The 27043-nt window shown below is 38.1% G+C and overlaps 1 protein-coding gene across 2 annotated transcripts in view; it reads left to right on the forward strand.

The window, feature by feature from the left end:
- Positions 1 to 3852: 3852 nt before the first annotated feature.
- The window catches only part of MAP4K3 (mitogen-activated protein kinase kinase kinase kinase 3), a 163632-nt gene continuing 140441 nt past the window's right edge, over positions 3853 to 27043 (forward strand). For both annotated transcript variants that reach the window (XM_012653844.1, XM_012653845.1), the window contains exon 1: positions 3853 to 4259. In XM_012653844.1, coding sequence (XP_012509298.1) covers positions 4164 to 4259 — 96 coding nt within the window. In that variant the 5' untranslated portion in view covers positions 3853 to 4163. The remainder of the gene's footprint in view (positions 4260 to 27043) is intronic.

The raw sequence follows: 27043 nt of genomic DNA on the forward strand, positions 1-27043 counted from the left end.
GCCTTAAGTCAGGGTCTCTTATATAAGTTCTCATAATTGCTTCCTAAATCATATCTGCATCACCATCTCCATGACTGTCATCTTTTAGAACCTTCTAAAATATTCTCAAAATAATAGTAATTAAGACTTTGTGGATTTACTGTGGTGCCAGGCACTACTTTTACATATATTTTCTCTTTGACTCTTGATAAAGGTCTTAGTTTGAAATAACTTCTCGAGGTCCTTCAGCAAGGGAACAGAGAGATTTAAACCCAGGTAGCCTGGTTCAGAGCTGTGCTAGGCTAGGCTATATAACCTCCTGGAACTCTGTAGGTTAAACACATGATAACCCAGCTGACTACAAGCTCTTCACAAGCCAGTTCCCGACTTTTTAAAGTGTAACTTTTTATTTCTTAGGAATGTTTGAATTTTATAAGTAAATTGTTCTAGCTGGTTTGTGGTAATCATTTCAAAATGTATATATATACAAAAATATCACATTGTACACTGTAAATATATTCAATTTTCATTTGTCAATTATACCTCAATAAAGCTGGGGAAAAAAGAAAATAAAAATTTAAAAATTTAAAAAAGAAATCTAACTTTTTAGTCTCATTGTCACCATCTCCCTCTGTGCCCAGAATTTAGGCACAATTACCTGTTGTATGTGCCATATTATTTCACATAGATGTTTGTGTCTGGTTTTCCTCCCTTGGTGGATAGCCTGCTTGTAGTGAGTCTTTCTTGAAGCTAAGTCCTGCTCAGCATTCCTTTTCCAGGGCTGCTGGTATACTGAAAATGTGAGTGGTGGTTATGTTAGATGGGGAAGGCTGGGGTCAGTGAGCCAAAGATATGGATCCAAAGGATTGTTAGACAAGAGGTCCTGAGGGTGAAACTGGAAGCTGGTGCAGGGGATCAAGGGCTCCCTAAGCCAGAAACCCACAAGGGATGGGCCAACAGAAGATGGGCTGCTCCCCATCTTAACTTTTTGTGTTCCCTGCTGTGTGATGCTTACATGGGTAGGTGCTTTATGTGGCTGACTGGCTGGCCTGGAGTGCACCACCTCCCCTTGTTTGACTGGCTAACTCATAAATATTCTTCAAAGTTCAGCTTTAACATCATTCCTAAATCTTTCTCCTGTGCATTAATGCATTAATGCCCCTCCTCTGTGCTTCTCACCCTATTTTGTGAGATTACAAACTCTTTGAAGGAAGGCACTGTGGCTTTTCTTTTCTGTATTCTATACCACCAAAAGCTAATAATCATTGCCTCTAACTACATTACAAAGAGGCAGATTTTGGCTTAGCATAAGAGAAAGTTTTAAAAAGTATATTGTATACAAGCAGAGTATAGACCAGTGGCTAAGGGTCCGGCCTTTGGTGTCATACTGCCTCTGTTCAAATTTGAGCTTTCTGTATTGCCTTGAGCAGCTTAATCTGTCTGTGCCTCATAAAATGGAGATAATATTACCTATGCTATCATGTTGTTGTGTGAATTAAATGAGGTAATACACAGAAAGTACTTGGCTCTGTTCCTGGCATCTTGTAAGTACTTGGTAATGTCAGATATTACTATTTTTCTATTAGTTATTATGATTATTCACTAGCACTATTTCACAGTGAGGTAGGTTGCTTTGAGAAGTAGTGAGTTCCCTTTTATTAAAGGTATTCAAGCAACAGTAAATCCAGGAGAGATGCTATAGAAGCATCTCCTGAATTTAAAAGATTAGATGACTTCTAAGGATGCTTCTTATTGTAGAAGAGGGAAGCTCTTTCTCTGATTCTAGGGAAGTATGATCATTAGTGTTACTTCTAACTCAAAGTTAAGGAGTGTTAGAACAGAAAAAAAGGGCACTGGATTTGGCTGTATGTATGTACTACAAAGAACAAAATATTTTATTGTGAGCAGTTAATTGCAAAAGCTTCTTTATTTATGTTGTAACCCATATGGCAAATCAGGCCCTTACATGAAAATCCATCTCTTTTCTAAAGGACTAGTTTGGCCCTGCCAAAGTGGAACAAATAAAACTTTAAAGAACTGTTCCAGCCCTACTGAAATGTCTTTTCCTTTTGAAAGAAGTCTATTAGTGATGCAAATGCTGAGTTATTTGCACAGAAGATAATCTCAGCAAACAAAACAGTGAAACCATTAGAACTTTCTTGTGCAGCATTCAATTCTGAGAATTTGGCTTTCGGGCATTAAAAAGGCAGAGAAAAGGAGCAGAACTGGTTTCTATTTGCCATAGTTTGTTAGGGCTGCTTATCTCAATCCTGGGCTAATTATCTTCGTGTTTGGCCTAAAGAGGCCAAACCTCCAAACATGGACAATCTGAAGGAAGGCCTGCACTCTGGGTCCTGGGCAAGTGCCTTAAACAGGCAAAAGCAGGATTCTTAGCTATGGAACAACATTCATAGTTAGGAGTTGAAGTCTCAAGACACAAGAGCCTTAAGGTAAATTCATCTAGAAGAAATCCAATTATATGCACTTCTAGGGCAGCAAGTTAAGTGATATTCTCATATTACTGATGCTTTAAAATAATTAAAAAGTAGATAATTGAAAAACTACTTGTATACGTGAAGAGATGACCATTTTCCAATCTTTTAGTAAACACTCAATGTAAACAATTTGAGAATTTAGTAAATATGCAATTTTACAGTAAACAAAAGGATTGAAAAGATAAAAAAAGTATGAAGCAGTTAACTATAAGTAGTTTGCTTGATTATTTTTGATTATACTTATATTATTTAACAGGTGTGATGAGACCTAGTTTCTCAGGAGCCACAAGGCATTAGGGAATATTAGCGGTTGGAAGGTGTGGTGTCTAAGGGGATTAGGAAAGCATTTCTGAAGCAAAATGCAACCTGGTATTGCCGAAGTGGCCATCACCTAGTTGATTAAAGCTTTTGGAAATGCCTAGTGGGCAGTTCATTGAGAACAGAAAATTAACCCTCCATTACCTACATGCTTTCTTGGACAAGTATTGACAGTAGGAGCTGGTGTTCAAATAGTTAGCATGCAACGCTCATAATCTGGGTCCTAAGCAGGGTGGAGCTTTGGGTAGGGAAGGTCAGAGCTAAAGAGCTTCCGGATCATCAAGTGTTTACATTTCAGGTGCGGTAATGGATCTAGTCCACACTCCACCCTCCACCTCTCCTTTGCAGGATTGCTGGACAGCTTGCCCAGTCACCGCCAGTCTTTGATAAGCCAGCCCTCTCTGCGGAGGGAGGTCAGTCACTGCTTTAGTTCTGCTCTCTGCCTGCCTCCCACGCCCTCCACCCGTGATGGTGGGCAGCTGCTCCGCCTGCTTCCCCCCAGAGCTTCCACGCCCTGCCCGCTTTTGCACCTGGCAGGCCAACTCCAACGGCTCGGTGTCGCGTATAGGAGCAAGCACAGCTCACTGTTCTCGGGGGCTTTCCTCACTGTGTGTTGAGCGACCCCCTCCCCGCAATCCCAGAGACGCTATGGTACTCCATTGTAATCTATGTGTAGTTGCTTCTAAAAAAAAAAAAGTTTGGGACACTAGCTGCCTTGCAAATTAAAACTATACTACCTGCCTAGGACTGGAACCAGATACAGAAACGTCAAACTTTGTCGTTAGGGGAATCAGAAGCGAAGAGGGGCCACTTTCTGCCTGTCCCTCCCGCGGTCCCTGGGGCAGGCAAACCTTCTCCAGCACCTCGCGGCCGCGGCTTGGGGTCCGCAGCTCGGGAAAGCCCAGGTGGTTCGGGTCCCGCGGGACAGGCGCGCGAAACCGGAGCGCGCACGGGGCCGGGCGCGCGCGGGGCTTGGGAGCGCACCCTCCGGGATCGCGGCTGCGCAGTCGGACCGGAGCCGGGAAAAGGGGGAGGAAGGCGGAGGAGCCGGAGTAAGGGGAGGGGGAGGAGCGGCGAAAGCGGAAGCCATGTTGGAGTTTCACCCCGAGCGAGGGGCTGCGAGCGTTCTCCTCTCCTTGTGGGTGTGACCCGGCTCGGCGCGGCGGCGGGCTGCGGGGGGCGGGGACGGTTAGGCCGGGCGGCGGCGGTGGCGGCGGCGTGAGGGGAGCGGCGGCGGCCGCAGCGTGCAGCCGGGCGATTGTGACCGCCAGGGGAGCAGGGGGCCGGCCGCGGCGCCCACTCTCCGTGTGGCCCCCTGAGCGCCCCCCCTCCCCTGCCCGGGAGGGAGGCGGGGGGCACCCGGGGCCCGCCATGAACCCCGGCTTCGATCTGTCTCGCCGGAACCCGCAGGAGGACTTCGAGCTGATTCAGCGCATCGGCAGCGGCACCTACGGCGACGTCTACAAGGTAAAGGCAGGGGCCGCGCGCCGCCGAAGCTGCGGGATCCCGACTCTCCGCGGGGAGGGTTGGGGGCGCCGCGGAGCCTGGGCGTCCGAGTCCGCGCTGCCTGCCCTTTGGAGACGCTGGCGCCCGGGAGCAGTGGGGGAGGAGGAGGAGCCGGCGCCGAGGGTTCTGCCGCCTCGGGTTGAACAAAGGGCCAAATGTTTAACCCCGAGACCTCCAAGTCCTTACCTGAGCCCTGCCCTGGACGTGATCTTTGACACCTCCCCTCCTGCGCTCATTTCCAGGAAAGAGCTGAATAGGAGCGAGCCACCGTGCTCTTCGCAGTGCAGAGAGGGTCTGGGCGTTTGTTGCATTGGCAGGGTCATTGCGACGAACCAGACAGCCGGGTTCGACGTTGTCAGACCTGCGTGCTTCACACGGTCCTGGGCTTGTCGGTTGTAGGTTGGGAGCTCCTGCCCACAAGGCCTGGTAGTAGTTAATACGCTGGACAACCTCCGTCGACAGTCCTCAGCCTTTAGCCTCTTAGCGTCCACCTATCGGTTTCTTTTAATTTCCCAAGTAATGACTTTCTTTTGTAAAAGAGATCTAGTTAGTTAGTGTGATTTTGGGGAGGGGGAAAAGGAAAGAGCAGCTTTGTATTCACCAAGTCGAATTGGACTGTGATGCCGTTGCCTTGTTTTTGTCAGTGACACATAGGAATTAGCCTTTTTTTTTTTTTTTTTTTTAAGTGAGTTGAATAGTTTACTTAGTAAAGGTACTGGTTTGACAAGGTTAGAATTCAAAGTCCGTGAGTAGTACAGCATTCCTGTTGCAGAGGGACCACTTCTAAATGTGGGAAGATAAATCAGTCTTCCCTGGCCAGCTCAACTCTTGGCCTCTCAGGGACTGCCAAGAAGAGAAGAGGACGGTGCCAAATGTGGCAGCAGTCTGGATTTAGTTGTGTATTTTATTACTAGTAACTGAAGTTGAACTCCTACTGTTTCATATAACACCTGAGGATACACAGAGAAACTTAATTTCACACTGGAAAGTTTAGTCTTAACTTTATTTTGCCCATGTTGAAGCAGTACGTTTTTACTCTTACTTCAATGTAATGCCTGTGGTAACTTTAAAACATTGCAGCCAGTGTTCTGCATTAGTCTTGTTTTGTGGATGGTTTGCTTTTCACCATTGTGGATCTCATCACTTTTCCCCAGAGACGATACAGCTGTATTGAGTACACCTACAGTGTATAAGGAAGGTACTGGGCATCTAAGCACTTGGGTTGTAGCAGAGAAAGTTGTGGTCCCAAATCTTACTAGGAGTTTCTCTTGTTTTGGAGAAGAACAACATTAAGCAACCGTTTAAATACTTACTTTATTGCAGTTTATTTTGTGCTGAAGAGGAATATTAGGATTAGGGTTATGAAGGCATGTAACAGGCAAACCTGATCTTGTTTGAGTAGTCAGAGGCTCATCACCTTTTAGTTGAGATCTGAAAGATGATTAGGCATTCTTAGGGCAATGGGGAGAGGGGATTATGCCAGATACTGGGAACACATGTGTGAAGGCTCTGAGGCCTGGTTTTGAAAGAAGGCCTGTATGGCCTGAGCAACCAGAGAGGGAGAATGGCCCCAGATCTTGCAGGCCTCTTAGTTAAGTAAGGAGATTGGACTTCTTAGGACAGTGGGGAGCCATTGCAGGGTTTTAAGCAGCAAATGAAGTTAGGTTTAGATTTTTAAAAGATCTCTCTACTGCAGTGTGAAGCGTGGAATGGAGGGGAAGAGTAGTTAGGAGGCCATTGTGATAGTCCCGGTAAGAATAATGATGTTTTGGAATATGGTGATGACTGTGAAAGTAGAAGTGGATGGATCTAAGTAGCTAACAACTGGTTGGGAAGGGGTGTCCAATTGTATGCAGATGAAAAGTTAACTAAAACTTTATGAATGTATAAGTCTTAGGTGGCAGTGTGTACAATAAGTTCTTTTATAGTTCTTTACAGGAATAATTGGCCATGTATTTACAATATTTAAAAAACCCAGCTGGTAATTGATTAAAAAGTAAAAAAATTAGGGCCTGCAATTTCTTAAGTGCAATAGAGATATAATAAGTTGATTAATCTTGTCATCCATTTAAAATAATAATACTAGCTGACATTTATGGAGTGCTTATTACTTGCCAAACACCGTCCTGATTTTTCTACTCAATCCTAATGACAACCCTGTGAGATAAATGCTGTTATTAACTCCATTTTGCAGTTGAAGAAACTGAGGCACAGGGAAATTAAAGTAACTTGCCAAAGTGGGTAGGTGGCAGGGCCAAAATTCGAACCAGTTAAAGATTGCATTCTTAACCACTGCTGCCTCTCTAAAGGTAGGACATGGAAAGATAATGAATTACCTAATATCCGGTGGAGAAACTGAGGCACCCATTTAGTTCAGCATTTGAGTTGTAGCCACACTCTAAGTTAGCGTGGATCTTTAAGTAGTAGTTAGAATACCCAACTTCTGCTGTGCAGCCAGGCCTCACTGTTTTTGTGGTCTGCCAAGTGGACATCAGATAATAGATGCTTGATCCCTGCCTGCCAGACTCTTCCAGTACCAGGGACCAAAGCAGAGAAACTCTATGTAGTTTTTGGCATCATACCTCCTGCCTGCAAAACCCAAAACTTTTTTTTTTTTTTTTTAATTTCAGGGTATTATGAGGGTATAAGCATTATGGTTACACTTTATGTCTTTGCCTCACCTAAGCGAGGGTTAAAGGCACGCCCTTTCCCCCTGCAATGCTCCCCGTGTCCTTTAGTTGTGGGTTTAGCTCCCTATTCCCCTAATCCCTGGAGAGTATTACTGCCATGTGATCACCCTAGTGTTGATCAGTTAGTACCAATTTGATGGCGAGTACAAGTGGAGCCCATTCTTCCGATCTTATGGTGCCTCACTTTGGATAATGGGCTTAAGTTTAATCCAGGAAAGTGTAAGAGGTTCTAGATCACTGTCGTTTCTTATGATTGAGTAATATTCCATTGTATACATATACCAGATTTTAATAATCCACTCATGGATTGACAGGCACTTGATTGTTTCCACATCCTTGCTATAGTGAATTGTGCTGCCATAAACATTCGGGTGCAGATGTGCAAAACCCAAAACTTACACTATTTGTATTTTTTGTCTATAATCACATTTATGCTATAAAGAGGCATATTTTTTGTGTTTGTTTTGCTGTTTTATATTTTTCTTATTTATGCTAATTGTGTTGATTAATTATTAATAGGAGTACATTTTGTTTTCAAAAGCCAGTGTGAATAATTTGCTCCCTAATCTGTCAGCATTTAGATGCTAAAAATGGAATGATTGGATTAAGTAAATAAGTTAGAGGCTTAATTATTTGTAGTCATTCTTGGAAAGTTGGTGTTTTAAGGGATTTTTATTTTGAAAACTGTATCCTACTCAATGTAATAACATATTTATTGTACTTAAGATGGCATGGTTTAGTTAAAAAGTGCTAAACTATGATGTGAATGATCTGGGATTTATTAGCTTTGTGACCTTGTGAAATCAGCCTCTCAGTGCTGTTTTGTTGTGAAGGTATTATCATACGCTGTTCTGCTTTTGTTATTAAATAAATGACTCGAGTTTTACCTGACAATTAAGTTATCTTTATTTTTTTCAGGCCATTGCAAATATACATTTCATCTGCACTATCTTAAAGTACTTGAAGATACAGTAAAAAAAGAAAAAGAAAAAAAATCATAGCTTACTTTTAAGTGCCCGTAAATCTGCAGAATTTTATCTGTCATGAAGTATCTACAGCTGGGTTACCTAGGGACCTAGGAGTTAACAACTAGAGCTCTTTGGTTGGGCCTCTAGAAGCCCATGAAGCACTCTGAAATTAGTAGGCATGATGCTGTGTGTATTTGTGTTTTTCTGTGGAGATGGCTTGTAGCATTCATTGCGTTCTCAAAGATATCAATGATCCAAAAAAAGAAAAAAACAAATAATCTGTAGGTTTATTATTTGAAAAAGTTTTCTTGGAGAAAGTAAGTAGTTCTATACTAGATCACATTATCAACATTTAATATGATTTTCACATGCATCGTGCCATCTTTTCTCTAGGCAGTTTTCTAGTTTAATTTATATTATTCGTATCATTAAAGTTATCATATCCTTATGGTTTTCTAGATTTACTGCTAGAAAGAAGCAGGAGATAGTAAAGTTAGAGCAAGGATAAAGGCAAAAGACGCTTTGAAGGAGTTGTCATTTATTTATTGATTGATTGATTGAAGGAGTCATCTTAATGTGTTTCTAAGGCAATATCTAGTCTCATGGCTTAGCGTGGTCCCTGGTAGCAACTGCCAGTCCTGTGTACCCTGCTTGTGCTTTCTCCTGAGCTCTAGCCCATTGTCTCCAGCTGACCACTTCACAGGCTACATCCTTCTCCAAATGTATGCCTTTCCTCATACTCAACTTTTGTCAAAAGCCCCAGTATTGACAATTTATTATACTAAGGCTTGAACCCTTGAAGTCATCTTTTACTTCTGGCCTGGACTTGTAGGCATTTACCAAATTCTGTACCCAGGCATTTTCAAAAGTTTGGTCAGGGTGCTTCAGGGAAGGCCATACCATGAGTGGATTCAAGACTGAGAAGTGCTGTGGTAAAGAAACCTGTTAAACTTTGCTTAACCCAGCAATCTCCAAACTTACTTAGCTGTGAGATTCTTTTTTTTTTTTTTTTTTTTTTTTGAGACAGAGTCTCACTGTGTTGCCCGGGCTAGAGTGCCGTGGCGTCATCCTAGCTCACAACAACCTCCAACTCCTGGGCTCAAGTGATCCTCCTGCCTCTGCCTCCCGAGTAGCTGGGACTACAGGCACGTGCCACCATGCCCAGCTAATTTTTTCTATATATTTTTAGTTGTCCAATTAATTTCTTTCTAATTTTAGTAGAGACGGGGTCTCACTCCTACTCAGGCTGGTTTCGAACTCCTGAGCTCAAACAATCCGCCCGCCTCGGCCTCCCAGAGAGCTAGGATTTACAGGCGTGAGCCACCGCGCCCGGCCAGCTGTGAGATTCTTTCTTTCTGTAATACCTGTTGCTTGTCCTTGATACTAGTATCTTGAAGAACATGCTTTGGAAATGTTGATTTTTTTTTTTTAATCTGTGTGTGTTTGGAAGTCATTCCCTCTGAAGCAGAAGTTACAGTGTTGTAGCCTCTCTCAAGTAGCGTTCTACTTGGGAATGCTCCCAGGTGGCATTCACATGGTAGTCTATGTAAATAGGTTTGTAACACTATGAAAGCTGACTAGGGGAAAAATAGAAGATTGGGCAGTGAAATCAGGAAATCATTTTGTATGTATTTAGAAAATTATGTGTTCGTTTGTAACTCTGCATCTTTCAAGGTGTTCTGATTAATATTATCAAAGACTAATTCTTCCATTGTAGTCAACATTTGTAAGAACCTTTCTGGAAAATTCAGGTCTTAAACCTTACCTTTGATGAGGAACATGAAGACCTTAAGCATTTAGAAAGGAAACTCAAACGTGGTTATCGGGGGTTGTGGAGGATAAAGTCTAGAGAGACCAGAGGAAATGGCCCTAAATTTCATAACGATCATTTAGATTGATTAAGATAGAATTTCCCAGCATCAGTAGCTGTTTGAGATGGAAAGTGACTATGAAACAGATAGTGAGGTAATTTCTCTAGAAAGCTTAAAAAGCAAACAAACAGGAACCCAGATTATCTGTCTTTGTTGTTATGTATTTCTCCTGCTACTGTTATAACCTGTTCATCATGCTCTGCTTCAGGATTTTTGCACTTGCTATGTCTGCCCAAGAATCCTACCCCCCCATCTGTATGGTTTGGTTCTTCATTCCCCTCAGGTCTTAGCTCAAATGTCACCTTTTAATGAGCCTGTTCCTTGCACTCTATAAAAAGTAGCACTCCTTTCCCCACTTTCAGGGATCCAAATACAATTTGGGGGGGCCCTCATTAAGAAAAAAATAAATTAGAATAAAAATTTGGTATGAAAGTAAATATTTAGAATGAGAAAAGATATCCCAATAATATACTGTAACCTTAAAGTCAGGTCCCTTTCTTGTGAGATTTCTTTAGGCACTCACTCAGAAATGCTCACATAAAATGCTTCCTGAGAGCAAGCTGGCTCTTCCTCTTTACCTGGAACCCTCTACGTGTCTCAGCAACTCTCAGCACTCATAGAGGCCATGCAAGCAAAGGAGCCTGAACTTTGTTTCATTGCTTCATAGAAAATTCAGGCCTGTTCTTTAATTTTTTGTTATGACACGTGTCACCACACATTTATTTGTTCATTACCTGTCCCTCCCACTAGAGTATAAATCAAAGAAGCTGGTGATTTTATTTTGTTCACTGCTGTATCCCCAGAGCCTAGAAGAGTGCCAGACGGACACATATTAGACTGTCAGTAAATATTTGTGGAATGAATAAATGAATTGACATGAGAGGAACAAACTATGACTACATGAGCATAGAGCATTGTTTCTGGTTGGGAAGAATCACAACAGGCTTTACAGACGAGGTAGCATTGAACTTGACCTAGAGTTCTGGCATAGGATAAATTAGGTGTAGTGGGTTATTATTAGGCCTAAACAAAATCGGTAGGTGTAACATGAGTATCTTCTGCATATTTAGCAATGTTCATAACTTATATACATATGAAGATGCTCTGTCATTTTAAACCAAAGACCCTTAATGACTAGTGAATATATCACTGGGCTATTACATACTGCTTTTATTTTTTGAAAATATGATTAAATTGGGCTTTTAGGAAGAAGACTTTGTTTACCAACACAAAAAGACCTTAGAGTCAAGAGAGGAAATCATGTTTCTTTTCTGCTTTAGTTTTGTTTTTTTGCAGTCTTTTTTTGCTCTGGAAGATGCCACGTTTCAGAGTTCCAACTACCTGTGCCTGAGATTATAGGTTTGGGTTCCTAATGTAACAACGTACTGCCTACCTTAGTCCTTAAACTGTGTGTAAGAACTTTAGATTTGAATGTAAATTTAGGTGTATTCAAATAAGACATTTACTTTGTTTTTTTATGCTCTTCTTAGAAATTTGAGATTGTAAGAAAGTTCTTTCTGTATAAATCATCTGCCTTCCCTTGCTCAAAGAATCTTCTCTTCATTGTCCATACACTAAAGTCCAAACTTTTAAGCCTAACATTCAGGGCACTGTCCCTTTTGCCCTCTGTTTCCTAAGAATGAATTAGGTTTAAGTAGCTTGGAGGAGACAGGGAGAGAGAGGAGGAAGGTAGGGGGGGAACGGTGGTGGTGGTGGTGCAATCCAGGTGAGTACAACTACATGGATAAAGGTTTGGAGATTAGAAGAGAGGATTGACTAATGTGGGAAGTTTGTGTAGGGAAGCATGGAGAAATAGATTTGCTAGATGAGATTGGGCCAATTTATAAACTTGTTGAAAGCCAGACCAAGTTGTTTAGATATGAAGTTGTAGGATGCTGGGAGTACTAAAGGCTTTTGTACAAGGTGTAATAATGTTGAAAGTGCTCAGTATTGTTCTGATGATCATAATGAGAATGGTTCAGAGAAGAAGGAGGACAGAAATACCTGCAAATAGAATCGGTGATTCTTCAATTTTTTGGTTTCAGAACCCGTTTACATGTGTAACATTACTGAGAATTTCAAAGTTATTTATGTTAGTTATACCTATTACTGTTTATCATCTCAGCAATTATATCTGTGATATTTAAAAACTATTAATTTATTAAAAAGAATAAGAAACCTATCACATGTTAACACAAATGACATTTTTTTGAAAAATACTGTATTTTAAAAAAAAAGGAGAGTGGCATTGTATATTTTGCAAATGTCTTTAATATCTGGTTAAACAGAGGACAGCAGCTTCTTAATTCTGCTTTTTCATTCAATCTATTGCAATAGTTTTTTTTTTTTTTTTTTGGTTGACACATATGAAGAAAATCTGGCCTCTCACATGTATGTAGTTGGAAAGGGAGAATATTTTGATAGCATTTTCAGATAATTGTGAGTAGTCTCAAGAAAAGGATGATCAAGGAAAATTCCTGTGATTTTTTTGTAGCCTTGTGCAGGGAAGATCGACGAGGTTTCTAGAGAGCTGCAGTAGTTTAGGGAATCTTCTTACATCAAGTGATGGAAGAACAGTCTCAGTAAAAGTTCATAGTAATCTGACATCATTTCTCAAAAAATCTGTTGTAAGAGCACTCTCCAAATGCCAGGGTCTGAAGAGAGAGCCAAGATGGCCGACTAGAGACATCACTTGTTGGATTGTCCTGGCTGGAAGGTAGAATATTGGACTGAGGAGAGCAGAGAAGAGTCGCAGATCAGGGGTGGATCAGAGAGGCAACAGAGTTGTATGGGAACCCCATGGAGAAAAACTCCAAAGGTGAGAAGGAAGATAGGAGAAGATAGTGGTGCAGATCAAACCCAGAGAGGCTCCAAGCCCAGTAAAAGGGTAAGGGGGTTCTCCCTTCCCAGCCTAGGTGCCTACAGTGAACAGCAGGACACCAAGTATATTGAAGGCACTTCCACTCTCCACAAGCCCAGGCCTGGCCACTAAATAGAAATAATAGAGTGAACCAGCAAACCGCAGGTGTTTGGGTGTCCATACGGGATCTGCATTATATGTTAATCAGCACAATAGACACTCACCAAAATCACCCAAAAGCTAAAGGTCCAAGCCCATGTGCCATAATGGCTCAAGAGGTAAAACAAAGCAATAAGCTTCTATCCAACAGGATGAACAAACCCATCCCACTTATCAATTCTTTCAATAAATGTGAACAGCTTGAATTCCCCACTCAAGAGACATAGGCTGGCTGAATGGATTAAAAAAAATACAAGCCAGGTATCTGCTGTCTCCAGGAATCACATCTAACTCACAAGGACTCATTCAGACTCAAGGTGAAGGGATGGAAAACAATATTCCATGCAAATGGAAACTAAAAGAAAGCTGGTGTAGCCATTCTCCTATCAGATAATATAGACTTCAAATCAACAAGAGTAAAGAAAGATGAAGATGGCCATTATGTAATGGTAAAGGGAGCAATTCACTCAGAAGATATAACAATCCTAAATGTCTATCCACCTAACACAGATGTGCCCAGATTCATAAAGCAAACCCTATTAGATCTAAACAAAGTGATAAATAGCAGCATGATAATAGGTGGGGACTTCAACACCCCACTGACAGAACTGGACAGATCCTCCAAGCAGAAAATAAACAAGGAAATGCTGGACATAAATGGAACTCTAGAACAAATGGGCCTAACAAACATTTATAGAACATTGTACCACAAAACTACTGAATATGCGTTCTGCTCACCAACACATGGAACATTTTCTAAGATTTATCACATCTTTGGCCACAAAACATGTCCTCAACAAATTTTAAAAAATAGAAATTATACCATATATCTTCTCAGACTTCAGTGGAATAAAATTAGAAATCAGTTCCAACAGAAGCACTCAGTTCTACACAAAGTCATAGAAATTAAATAACCTACTGCTGAATTGGGTCAAGGAGGAAATTAAGATAGAAATCAAAAGATTCCTTGAACTAAATGACAAAGAGGACACAAGTTATCTAAATCTGTGGGATTCAACAAAAGCAGTCCTAAGAGGAAAATTCATAGCCTTAAATGCCTACATCAAAAAGTCAGAAACATCACAAATCAACAATTTAATGAATCATCCTAAGGAATTAGAAAAGGAAGAGAAAAACCCAAACCCAGGAGAAGAAAAGAAATAACTAAGATCAGGGTAGAACTAAATGAAATCAATAACAAAAGAATTATACAGAAGATTAATGAAAAAGTTGGTTACAAAGAACAACTAAAAGTTGGTTCTTTGAAAAGATGAAAAAAATTGATAGACCTCTCACTGGAAGATTAACCAGAAACAGAAAAGAAAGAACCCTAATAAGCTCAATCAGAAATGAAAAAGGAGATATTATAACTGATACTACAGAAATACAAAATACCCTCATCTCTGAATACCATAAAAATCTCTGTGCACATAAACTTGAAAACGTTGAGGAAATGGACAATTTCTTGGAAACACACAACCTCCTCAGGCTCAATCAGAAAGAAATAGAACTCTTGAACAGACCAATATCGAGTAACAAAATTGAAGTAGCAATAAAAAAAATCTTCCAACAAAAAAAGTTCTGGACCAGATGATTTCACAGCTGAATTTTACCAGACCTACAAAGAATTGGTACCCATACCTCAGAAATTATTTTATAACATTGAGAAAGAAGGAATCCTCCCCAACCCATTCTATGAAGCCAGTATCACCTTGATACCAAAGCCAGGAAAGGACACAACAAAAAAAGAGAACTATAGACCAGTATCCCTTATGAATATAGATGCAAAAATTCTCAGTAAAATCCTAGTTAACTGAATTCAGCTACATATCAAAAAAATAATCTACCACCACCAAGTGGGCTTCATCTCAGAGATGCAGGGATGGTTCAACATATGTAGATCCATAAATGTGATTCACCACATAAACAGAAGGAAAAACAAAGACCGTATAATCATCTCAATAGATGCAGAAAAAGCATTTAACAAAATTCAGCACCATTTTATGATACGAACTCTTAAGAAAATAGGCATAGATGGAACATACCTCAAAATTATAAAAGCTATCTATGACATACCCACAGCCAACATCATACGGGGTTGATGAACAGGGAAAATTTGAAATCATTCCTGCTTAGAACTGGAAGCAAACAAGATTGCCCATTGTCACGACTTCTATTCAACATAGTGCTGGAAGTCCTAGCCAGAGCAATCAAGCAAGAGAGGGAAATCAAGGGTATCCAAATGGGGAAAGAAGAGATCAAACTATCACTCTTTGCTGATGATATGATCTTATATCTAGAAAACCCCAAAGATTCTGCCAGGTGACTCCTGGAATTGATAAATAAATTCAGCAAGGTCTCAGGTTATAAAATCAATGTATACAAATTAGTAGCATTTCTGTACACCAGCAACAGCCAAGCTGAGAATCAAATCAGAGACTCAATACCTTTCACAATAGCAACAAGGAAAATAAAATACCTAGGAATATATTCCTAGTATCCTTAGTATTAGTAATATACTAAGGAATTGAAAGACCTGTACAAGGAGAAGTACGAATCACTGAGGAAGGAAATCGCAGAGGATACAAAGAAATGGAAAAACATATCACGCTCATGGATTGGCAGAATCAACATTGTTAAAATGTCTATACTACCGAAAGTGATTTACAGATTCCATGCACTCCCCATTAAAATACCAAAATCACTTTATGTGATGAAATGGGAAGTATGCATAAAGTACATCTGCTACATAGCAAAGTACAATGGTCGTCTCAAAGAACGGCACTTGTGTGACTGTGAGCTGCAAGCTGAACTAGCCACTTTTTTAGTAGAACACCATTTTTACTCAAAAGAATGACTGACAGACAAACTGTGGTTATTCAGGCTTGGATAGCTGACATTTTTTTTTTCTTCATTTTTTCTGGGAAAAATGACAATTCTTTAGCAGTGTCTTAAGGACTAATAAGAACTAGTAAGTCAGTACGTTTCTCTCAGCTCTTACTGAGGGATCACCAGGAAGATGTACAGAGTATGTCCTCCTGTTGAAGAAAAATGCTGTGGATTTGGAAGGTAATTAATATAAGCCTTTAGTAAGTGGAATAGTAGAGTATAGGCTAGATATTTTTATTCTGGCATAAATTTTTAAAAATGCTTGTTTGATTCTAACACATCTGTTAAAAAATAGACAATAAGAAAACTATAAGAAAATAAAATAACTAATGTTATTTCCAAGAGATATTTATGATATTTAGCTATATTTTCTTCTATTTTTATATATATTTTGCAGAACTTTTATGCTGTTGTGTTTTTTACAATTAAATTATAGTTTATGTATAGTGAAATGCACAGATCTTATGTTTGAGTTAGATGAGTTTTGATAAATATACACAACTGTGTAATCCACGCTCTTATTAAGATAGAACATTTCCTTAACCTCAGAAAGTTCCCTTGTGCCCCTTCCTAGTCAATCACAACTACCAGCTACCACACCACCGCTCACCACCCACCTACAATCACTGTTGTGATTTCAGTCACTATGAAAGATCTTCTAGAACTTCATACAAATGAGTCATGAATGAATTGCTTTGGCACCTTTGATGAAAAATGCTTGATGGTACATGTATGTCTGTGTACATCGAGCTCTATGTACTTTTACCAATACCTCACTGTCTTGCTTACTGTAGCTTTGTAGAAAGTCTTGAAATCAGGTAGTGTGAGTCCTCCAACGTTTTTCTACTTTTTTAAAATGATTTTATCCATTCTAGGTCCTTTGCTTTTCCATACAAATTTTAAAATCAGCTTTTCAAGCTAAACATAAAAGCCTGCTGGGATTTTGTTTTCACTTTTTATTTTGAAACACATAATTATAAATTTATATGAAGCTGCAAAAAGAGTACAAAGAGGTCTCCTGTATCCAACACCCAGCTTCCTCCAGTGATGATACCTTTACATAACAATAGTGAATTATCAAAAACAGGAAATTGGCACAATATAATTAACTAAACCTTAGTCGAAGATCATTAGTTTTTTCACGCACTCATTTTTAATGTCTTTATATATAATTCTGTGATATTTTTCACACAGCCTGCTAGGATTTTGATTGAGATTGTGTGGATCTGCAGCTCAATTTGTGGAGACTTGAGATCTTAAAACACATTGAGTCTTCTGGTCTGTGAATATGGTATATTTCCATTTATTTAGGTCTTCTTTATCTCATCAGTGTTTTTGCCTTTATTTCTTGTTAATTCTTAGGTTTTATTACTAGCTTTTTCTACTAATATTGTAGTAAAAGATAATTATGGAATACTTCTTCAAGGTGGCATAGTAATTATAATATGAGGCACATTTTCAGTTTTTATTAAAATCCTCACTGTACTAGTGGTATGTGACTTCCTTTAGCTTAACCTTGTTCATTTTTAGCCCTGAGCATATGGACTCCTTTTAAAATTGGCAAAAACGAAAGGAAAAGAGGACAGGGAAAATGACTCTTTAAAAAGATAATCCACTTTTGTTATATATGCAAAGATTAAAACAAAGACTTTATAAACTTTATTTTCATATTTGAGTTACATGTGTTTATGTGTGTATATTTTGTAAAATTCATGTATTTTGAGCTTATTAAAGGAAAATGCCCCTAGAGTTTGCTTCATCCTTAAGTGAAAAATAAATAACACTGCTAGATTGTTTAGGAGATCTAAAAAATTTCTTTCTGATCTTGAGTTAATGCTCTGATATAAGAAAACAAAATATGAATAAATGTGGATTAAAGTCTTAAATCTAAGACCTGAAACTATGAAACTACTACAAGAAAACATTAAGGAAACACTGCAGGACATTGGTCTAGGCAAAGATTTTTTGTGTAAGACCTCAAAAGCACATTTCTCAAAAGAAAACATGTAAATGGCCAAGAGGTATATGAAAAAAATGCTCAGCATCACAAATCATCAGAGAAATGCCGGTCAAAACCACAATGTGATTTCATCTCACTCCGGTTAAAATGGCTTGTATCAAAAAAGACAGACAATAATGGATGCTGGTGAGGATGTGGAGAAAGGGGAACCCTTGTACACTGTTGGTGGGAATATAAATTAGTACAGCTAATTATGGAGAACAGTATTGACATTCCTCAAAAGACTAAAAATAGAACCACCATTTGGTCAGCAGTTCTACTACTGGGTATTTATCCAAAAGATAGGAAATCAGTATATCAAAGAGATACCTGCATTCCCATGTTTATTGCAGCACTATTCACAATAGTTAAAATACAGAATCAATCTAAGTATCCATCAGCAGATGAATGAATACACAACACATGGTATATGTACACAATGGAATATTGTTCAGCCATAAGAGAGAATGAACTCCTATCCTTTGCAGCAGCAGGCATGGAATGGGAGGCTATTACGTTAAGCAAAATAAGCCAAGCACAGAAAGACAAGTATTGTGTGTTCTCACCCATTTGTAGGAGCTAAAAAAGTGGTTCTGAGGGGGATGCAGAGTAGATAGGTGGTTACCAGAGGCTGGGAAGGGGAGTGGGGGGAATGAAGGGGAAAAAAGGGTATAAATTTATTTATTACCACTGAATTGTACACTTAAAGTGGTAAAGATGTTAAGTTATGTATATTTTTACCTCAATAAAAAATAAAAGTAAACTTTATAAATACTATAGAATTTTAATTTAAGGGAAAGATGAATCGACTTCCTGGAAGAGTGAATCTTGACCTGGGACTTAAAAATTGGGTTTGTATTTGTAGAGAACTGGGAAGTCTTTCCAGAAGAATAAATATGGATAAAAACACTGCCAAGTGGGCAAAGAGGTAATAAAAATCTATTCTGATTAAGGGGCTAACCTGGGAAATATGATAGATGATGTTTCAAATATCTAAGATACAGAGAAATCATTGCCAACTGAAGAATTTGGAACTCTTTTGACTTGCAGTGTAGTATTTTCCAAATCCATTAGAGCCAATCTTGTCTCTCTAACCTGCTTGTATAGGTATTTGGATGGTATTCAGTGAGATTTCTTTTATTTCATCTCTGTTGATTTAAAAGTTATAGATTTTATACTTTTGGTGGTTACCCTTAAAATTTCAATATGCTCAGTCTAAAGTTACTTGATCTCTATTCTCTTTCTGGTCAGTGTGTGGACTTTAGAGTGCTTAATTTCATTCACCGCCTTCCTGTTTTTTGTGTTGTCATCTCTTATTTTGGTTCTACTGTTTTTAAATGTCCCAGATAAATCTTTATTATCATTGCTTTGTACAGACAGTGCTTTTTTTTTTTTTTTTTTTTGCATTACCCCAGATGAGTTTTCAAGTTCTTAGCTCACTGTTTCTTCTTGGCATCTTACTCCTTCATTCTGAGTTCATTTATCTTCAGTATTGAACCAATATTTGATAGAGTTTTTTCTTTCTTGCTGTGTTTTTTTCTTTTTAAGTGAAGGACTCTGTAAGGTAGAGTCAGTCTTTTTTTGCCCGCAAATGTCTTTATTTTTAAATCATAATTTAGTGGGATTTAGAACTCTAGGTTGGCAGATTTTTTCTCTCAGCACTTTGTAGATACTTTGTTTTCTGGTTACCTGTTGCTGCTGAGAAATCTGTTGTCAACTTAGTTGTTGTTCCTTGTAGCTAATCTATTTTTTCTCTATTACTTTTAAGATTTTTTCTTTGACTCTTTTTTTCTTTTTTTGTTTTCACAGTGTTGGATGTGGATTTAAATAAAAATGTTATTTTTCTGTAATCTAGAGTGTATCGTATTTCAGAAGTCATTAGAAAATTGTGAACTGGTTTATTTTTGACTTGTCATTTCTTCCCCCATCTCGTTGTTGTTTCTCTTTAGAGCCCATATTGTATTCTTTATCTCTGTTCTGTTTCTCCATATCTTATAACATTATAATTTTTCCATTCTGTGTCTTATATCATGGTTCATATCTTTATTTTCTTCAATTGTGTCTGTCTGATCTACTGTTTGAAACTTCCAGCGTTTTAAAAAAGATTTTTTTTTAGAAATAATTTGAACTTACAGGAAAATAGCAAGAATGATAGAATAATAAAAATGAAAGAACTCTCATATACGCTTACCCAGATTTACCAATGGCTATATTTTGCCACATTGCTTTATCGCTTTCTCTTTCTATATATACACATTATTTTTTCTGAATCATTTGAGAGCAAGTTGCCGACATCGTGCTCCTTTACCTATAAATACTTCAATGAGTATCCTCAAAATAAAGGGCATTCACTTAAACTGCAGTAAATTACCAAAATAAGGACATTTTAATATTAATACAATATATTGGATCCATAAACCTTGTTCAAATTTCAGTGTTTTCAGTAATGCCTGTAATAGCATTTTTTTCCCCTAGTCCAGAAACTAATCCAGGATCATACACTGTTTTTAGTTTTCAAGACTCTTCTGTCTCTTAATCTATGGTAGTTTTCAGCCTTTGTCTTTCTAGACACTGGTATTTTTGAATAGTACACATCATTTATTTTGTAGAATGTCCCTCATTTTGTATATGTCCACTATTTCCTTTTGTTTAAATTCAGGTCATGCATATTTGGTAGAAATTTTTATGTGATGGTGTGTCTTCAGTGAATTGTATCAGAAGGTACACGATGTTGATTTGCCCCATTATTAATGTTAGCTTTGATTATTTGGTTAACGCAGGTCTGCCAGGTTTCTACACTATGCAGTTATTATCTTTTTCATTTGTAATTACTAAGTAAATTGTGGGGAGATACATTGAAACTGTGTAATATCTTGTTCCTCATCAAACTTGTACCCATTTGTTTTAGCATCCTTTGATGATTTGTACTTGAATTATTGCTATATAATGGTTGCAAAATAGTGATTTTCTAACTCCATTAATTTATTCTCTATATATTGATTGATATACTACTGTGAAGAAGAGCTATTTCTTTCCCGTTTATTTATTTATTTGTTTTTGGACTCATGGATTCTTATTTTATTCATTGAATTTTGATTCATCACTATCATTTATTTTGATGCTCAGAGTGGTTCGGATTTGGCCAGTTGGATTTTATCTTAGGTAGGGCTGCCGTAACAAAATACCACAGACTATGTGGCTTAAACAACCAAAACTATTTTCTCACAGTTCTGAAGGCTAGAAGTTCAAAATCAAGATTCCAGCGTGGCTGGTTTCTAGTGAGGACTGTCCTCCTGGCTTGTAGATGGCCTTATTACTGTGTGCTCACATGGCAGAGAGAGAATATGCTATCTGTGTCTCTTCTTATAAGGGCACTAACCCTATCATGAGGGCCCCACCCTCAGGACCTCATGTAAACCCAGTTATCTCCCAAAAACTGCATCTGCAAATACCATCACATTGGGGGTTAGGGCTTCAACATGAATTTTAGAGGGACACAGTTCAGTCTATAGTAGATTCCATTGTTTTTACATTTTAATAATTATATTTCTAGAAGTTCTGTGTTGCTCTTTGAAGTCTGTATATTCTTTTTGCATAGTTTCTTGTTTCTATTGTTTTAACTCTTTTTATAACTGATTATTATAACATACTTCTTATTAACATTCTCTTTCAAGTTATTCTATAATTTCAGATTTTTGGAGGATTTGATCTTGCTATTTATTCATTTGTTATGTACGCTGACTCACTCATTGTGGATTGGTATTTTAATTTTGAATTCATCCAATTTTTTTTGGTAAGAATCTTTGTGGCTCAAACTGGGGAGGAGGAGGGCAATGTCCTTCCAGAACAGTTTTGCTTTTACTTGTTCCAGGAACCTCATGAGTGGTCTTGGTCAGGGACTAACTTTTATGATAATTTCCATATGGAATTCCCCACACCTTATAGATGATGCAGATTTGAACCCCAAATCAAAATGAGCAGTAGCTCTTGTTTTCAGATTCTTAAAGGACTGTTTTTCTTCCTCCCTATCCCAAGTCTAAGCAGAGACAGACAGTGTTGTTCTCCTCTTGTACTTGTGGATAACCTGGTTTTTTTATTATTTTCACTTTACTAAAGGCACAGTTCCTTACAGGGCCTTTGCTTTATTCAGGGGTTTCTGTTCAATTGTGCTGTTTTGAGTGGGCCCAAGTCCTGTTCACCTGTACTCAAATTTGGTTTTAAAGCCTCAAACACCTATGTTGGAGAGACCCACTTCTCCCTTCTCCCATCCCTCCCAGCCTCATCCTTAATCTCCCTGTCCCTGTTGGTGGAAGCCTCCACTCTGGTTTTACATTTTGCCTTAGTGTGATGTATTTGTTAAAATCAATGAACCAATATTGATACATTATTATTAACTACAGTCCATAATTTATGTTAGGGTTCACTCTGTGTTACACAGCTCTGTGGGTTTTGACAAATATATCCATTATTATAGTATCATGCAGAATAGTTTCACAGCCCTAAAAATCCCGTATTCTATTTGTTGATCTTGCCCTTCCATCCCCACCCACAACCCCTGGCAACCACTGATCTTTTTACTGTCACTATAGTTTTATCTTTTCCAGAATGTCATATAGTTGAATCATACAGTGTGTAGCCTTTTCAGACTGGCTTCTTTCACTTAGCAATATGCATTTAAGGTTCCTCTATGTCTTTTTTGTGGCTTACTAGCTCATTTCTTTTTATTGCTGAATAATATTTCATTGTATGGTTAGACCACAGTTTGTTTATCCATTCACCTATTGAAGGACATCTCGGTTGCTTCCAAGTTTAGGCAATTATGAATAAAGCTGCTGTAAACATCCATTTGCAGGTTTTTATGTGTTCATAAGTTTTCACCTCATTTGGGTAAATACCAAAGAATGCAATTGCTGGATTATGTGGTAGAACTATTTTAAGCTTTGTAATAAACTGCCAGACTGCCTCCCAAAGTGGCTGTATCACTCTGTATTCCCGCCAGCAATGAATGAGAGCTTCTGCTGCTGCTGCTCATCCTCATCAGCTTTTGGTGTTATCAGTGTTTTGGATTCTGGCCATTCTAATAGGTGTGTAGTGGTATCTCATTGTTTTAATTTGCAATCACCTAGTAACATATGCTTATTTGCCACCTGTGTATCTTTTTTGGTAAGGTATCTGTTCAGATCTTTTGCCTTTTTAAAAATTCAATTTTTTTAAATTGTTGCAGTTTAAATTGTTTAAGAGTTCTTTGTATATTTTGGATATATGCCCTTTATCAGATATGTATTTTGAAAATTTTTTTTCCAGTCTGGCTTGTCTGTTCATTCTCTTAACAGTGTCTTTCTCGGATCAGAAGATTTCAATTAAGTCCACCTTATCAATTTTTTTCTTTCATGGATATCATGCCTTTGATTTTAAATCTAAAAACTCATTGCTAAATGCAAAAAAAAAAAAAAAAAACCTCGTGATAGATCCAAACCCAGTGTCACCTAGATTTTCTTGTATGTTATCTTCTAGAAGTTTTATAGTTTTCCATTTTACATTTAGGTCAGTGGTCCATTTTGAGTTAATTTTTGTGAAAGGTCCGTGTCTAGATTCTTTTTTTTTTTTCTTTTTTGGCATGTGGATATCCAGTTGTTCTGGCACCATTTGTTGAAATGATTGTCCTTGCCCCATTGGATTATTTTTGTTTCCTTGAGAAAGATCAATTGACTGTATTTGGGTGGGTTTATTTCTGGGCTCTTGTATCAATTTGCTAGGCTGCCATAACAAATACCACAGACTGGGTGGCTTATGCAACAGAAATTTATGTTCTCACATTTCTGGAGGCTGGAAGTCCAAGATCAAGGTGTCAATAGGGTTGGTTTCTTCTAAGGCTTCTCTTGGCTTACAGATGGCTTTCTTCTCACAGTGTCTTTACATGGTCTTCCCTATGTCACTGCCTATTTCCAAACACGGAGTTTTGGGTTGTAAAAGGTGGTACTTTAGAGTCAGATACAGCAGAGAACTTGGGAGGGTAAGGATTGGGAGAAGACCATTGTCTGGTTAGGAGGATATAATTGTTGTCTGTAAAGTTGTTTTCTTGGAGTGGTTGGCAAAGAATCCTAATGTAAGTGATTCAGAAGGTAAAAGGAGTTGGTGACATCTTCTGATGTCTGTTGTCAAGGAGTTTGACCATGCTACTTTCTTCCAGTACCATATCATTCCTAGCTTTCTGTTAGTGTGTTTCTCAGGAATATTTATGGAGCACCTATGGGGAGCTTTGTACCAGGGCTGACACAGAGGATAAACAGGATGTGATCCTTCTTCCCGCAGAGGTGGCATACTTGATATGGGAATAGTACTAAGTAAGTACTTCAATTACAGCATTAAGTAATATATGGAGCATTTTTTTGACTAAGTATTGAATTATGTGATTCCAAAAAAAAGTTCAGAAGAGCAGAAAATGATTGCAGTCCATGGCCAAATAAGAAACAGATAGAGTGAAAGCTGGAATTTAAAATATGGTTTATATTTATATAGACGAAGTGGAAAGGCATTATAATTGAGTTGAATATTGAAGAATGAAGATCTGGGAGGGGGAGGAATAAGCAAGAAGGGATCATGCAGGAAACAGCTCAAACTACATCAAATGATTTGTATTAGAGAATAATGGGAAATATTGGACATTAGTAATAATTAGAATCGTAGCAGATACCATTTATGGAGTACTTACTACGTATGTATCAAGCCTGATTTGATATAAGCCCTTTATAGTTATTATTTTAATCCTCCTCACAACCTTATGAGGTAGGCATTGTTATTTCCATTTTATAGATGTGGAAACTGAGACATAAAAAAGAGGCCAAAAATAGGACCAAGGTCATACATCTAGAAAGTGGTGAAAGCCAGGATTTGAACTCAAGTAGTCTTAACTCTAGAACTCATGCTTTGTAGTCACTGTGTTTTGCTACAGAGGGATAGGCAAGACCAGAATATGTCCTGAGAAACTGTCTCCAAGGTATAAATTAAATATGATAGATTACAGGAACCATTGAAGGTGAAGGTGTTTGAACAGAAGTGTAGATAGTCAGCTGCTTGATGGCAGGGACCACTTGTTAATCCTAAAGGGGATAGATTTGGTGTAGGGTGGACAATTAATCCACAATCTGATATTGCAGATTATCTGGAAGATGGTGAATGGTAACGATGTGAATTAGATTAATAACAGGAGAAGTCTGAGGCATAGATGACCTTGAAAGATGAGAAAGTTGAATGAAGCAAGATGTGGAATTAGATTTTGGACAGATTGATTGAGCTAATATATTCAAGTAGAAAGCTGCCCCCTACCCCTTTTGGGGAAGTTGTAGACTAGCATATTTGAAGGGACCAGGGGCGGGGGGAGATATAGTCAAGAAGGAAAGAGCACACATGAGAACAAGAATTCTTCAGTGATGGGAGTATCAAGAGAAGACACCTTTTTTCTGTGTTTTTGAAGGAAGAAAAGCTCTTATTTAACTTCTTACACTTATTATCTGAAGAATTCATGATTCATGGTTTCAGTTTTTCCTCTGAAGTGTGATATTTGAGGGAATGAATGAAGTTGTTATAAAAGACCTATGCTTTAAGTACCCATATATATGGAAGTTGTGATCTTTAGGTTTGGCATTACAAGTTACTGAATACTTTCTAGTTGAAACAGATTAAGAATAATGGAGTAAGTAGGGGTAGGAAGAGACTACCCATGCTTGTTGTAAGAGTTTTCTTTCAACACCTGTGCATTCTTAAAAGCTCTTTTTGGATTCCTGTATTCCTTTCAGTGTCTCAGAGTAATTGGTGACTTATGATCTCCCTCTGACCCCATGCAGGAGGGTTCATATTTCTCCCCCTCCATGTCGTTCTTAGAAGGTGACAAAGTGGAAAGGAGAAAGTGTTGAAGGTACAGAACGATAGGAAACCCAGATGGAATATGTCATTAAAACTTTTTTGTGTTTCCCTTTGTATTCTCCTACTTTGCCTGTCCCCATCCCATGCTCCACCACCCTTCACCACCCTTTCTCCTGTCAGTAAAACCTCAAACTCCAAACCTTCAAAAAGCATTGAGCACAGAACATAAAGCCTTTTGCAGAAACAAGCATCACAGTTATGTTTACTTTTTGAATGTCATTCAGCTTCAACAATGAGTTGATCTGTCATTTTTATATATTTCATAGTCATTGTGTTGATATTTTTCTTTTGGGGTCTCATGTTTCTGGTTAGTGCTATGATGTTTATTCGCTAACACTACTGGGCTCTGCTACTCATATAAGATGTTTTGATTTGGAATGTTGAGATTTTTTTTTTTTTCCCTCCAGCAAAATGTGGTTACATGAGGTTTGACAAACTTTTTTTTCTTTCAGAAACCAAAATTAGAGGTTTCTGTTAATTACTGGGCAGAGTTGCTATTTTTACAGTAGGTTTGTATTGTTTGTGTTGAGTTCCTTTAGCTGTTTCTGTCATGTTATGATGCAATATTTGAATTAAGAGAGAATATTTCTGTAATGTAACATTGCTTTTATAAGAAGTGATATAAAGGGTGTAAAATTTAGGCTATTTTATAAGATTTCAGACAAAATATTTTAAAAATGTAATTTAACTTATTTTAGTGGACTTTAGAAAAAACATCTGGAACTAACCATTTTATATGGCAGTAAAAGGATCTAGTTTTTTTTTAGCAATATTGTAGAAATTATTCATTTACGTGGTAAGATTAGCTGTGTTGGAAGAGAAATACCTTTTTCTTGAAAGTTACCTTTTTAAATTCACAATATTTAAAACATTTTAAATGTTTAATTTATTATTTAATTCTTTAATTAAGGTAAAAAATAAACTTTATTTTAGAATACTTTTAGATTTAGAAAAAGTTACAAAGACCCGTAACTCAGTTTTCTTTTTTAACATCTTACATTACCATGATGCATTTGTCACAACTAAGGACCAATTCTGGTACATCACAATTAACTAAGCTCCACAATTTATTTGGATTTCACTAATTTTTCCCTAATGTCTTTTTTCTGTCTCAGGATTTCATCCAGCATATTATATTATTACATTTAGGCATCATGTCTCCTTAACCAGAATTTTCTGGTCTGTGACAGCTTCACAGACTTGTTTGGTTTTTGATAATCTTGACAGCTTTGAGGAGTGCTCGTCAGGTATTTTGTGGAGTGTTTTCTAATTTAGATTTGTCTGATGTTTTTCTCAAGGTTATACTGGGGCTATAGATTTTGGGGAGGATGAAGTATCCATGCTGTTAACGTGACCTATGACTGGTGATGTTAACCTTGGTCACCT

Source organism: Propithecus coquereli, unplaced genomic scaffold (assembly GCF_000956105.1).
Source record: "Propithecus coquereli isolate 6110/MARCELLA unplaced genomic scaffold, Pcoq_1.0 Scaffold43, whole genome shotgun sequence".
Lineage (NCBI taxonomy): Eukaryota > Metazoa > Chordata > Mammalia > Primates > Indriidae > Propithecus > Propithecus coquereli.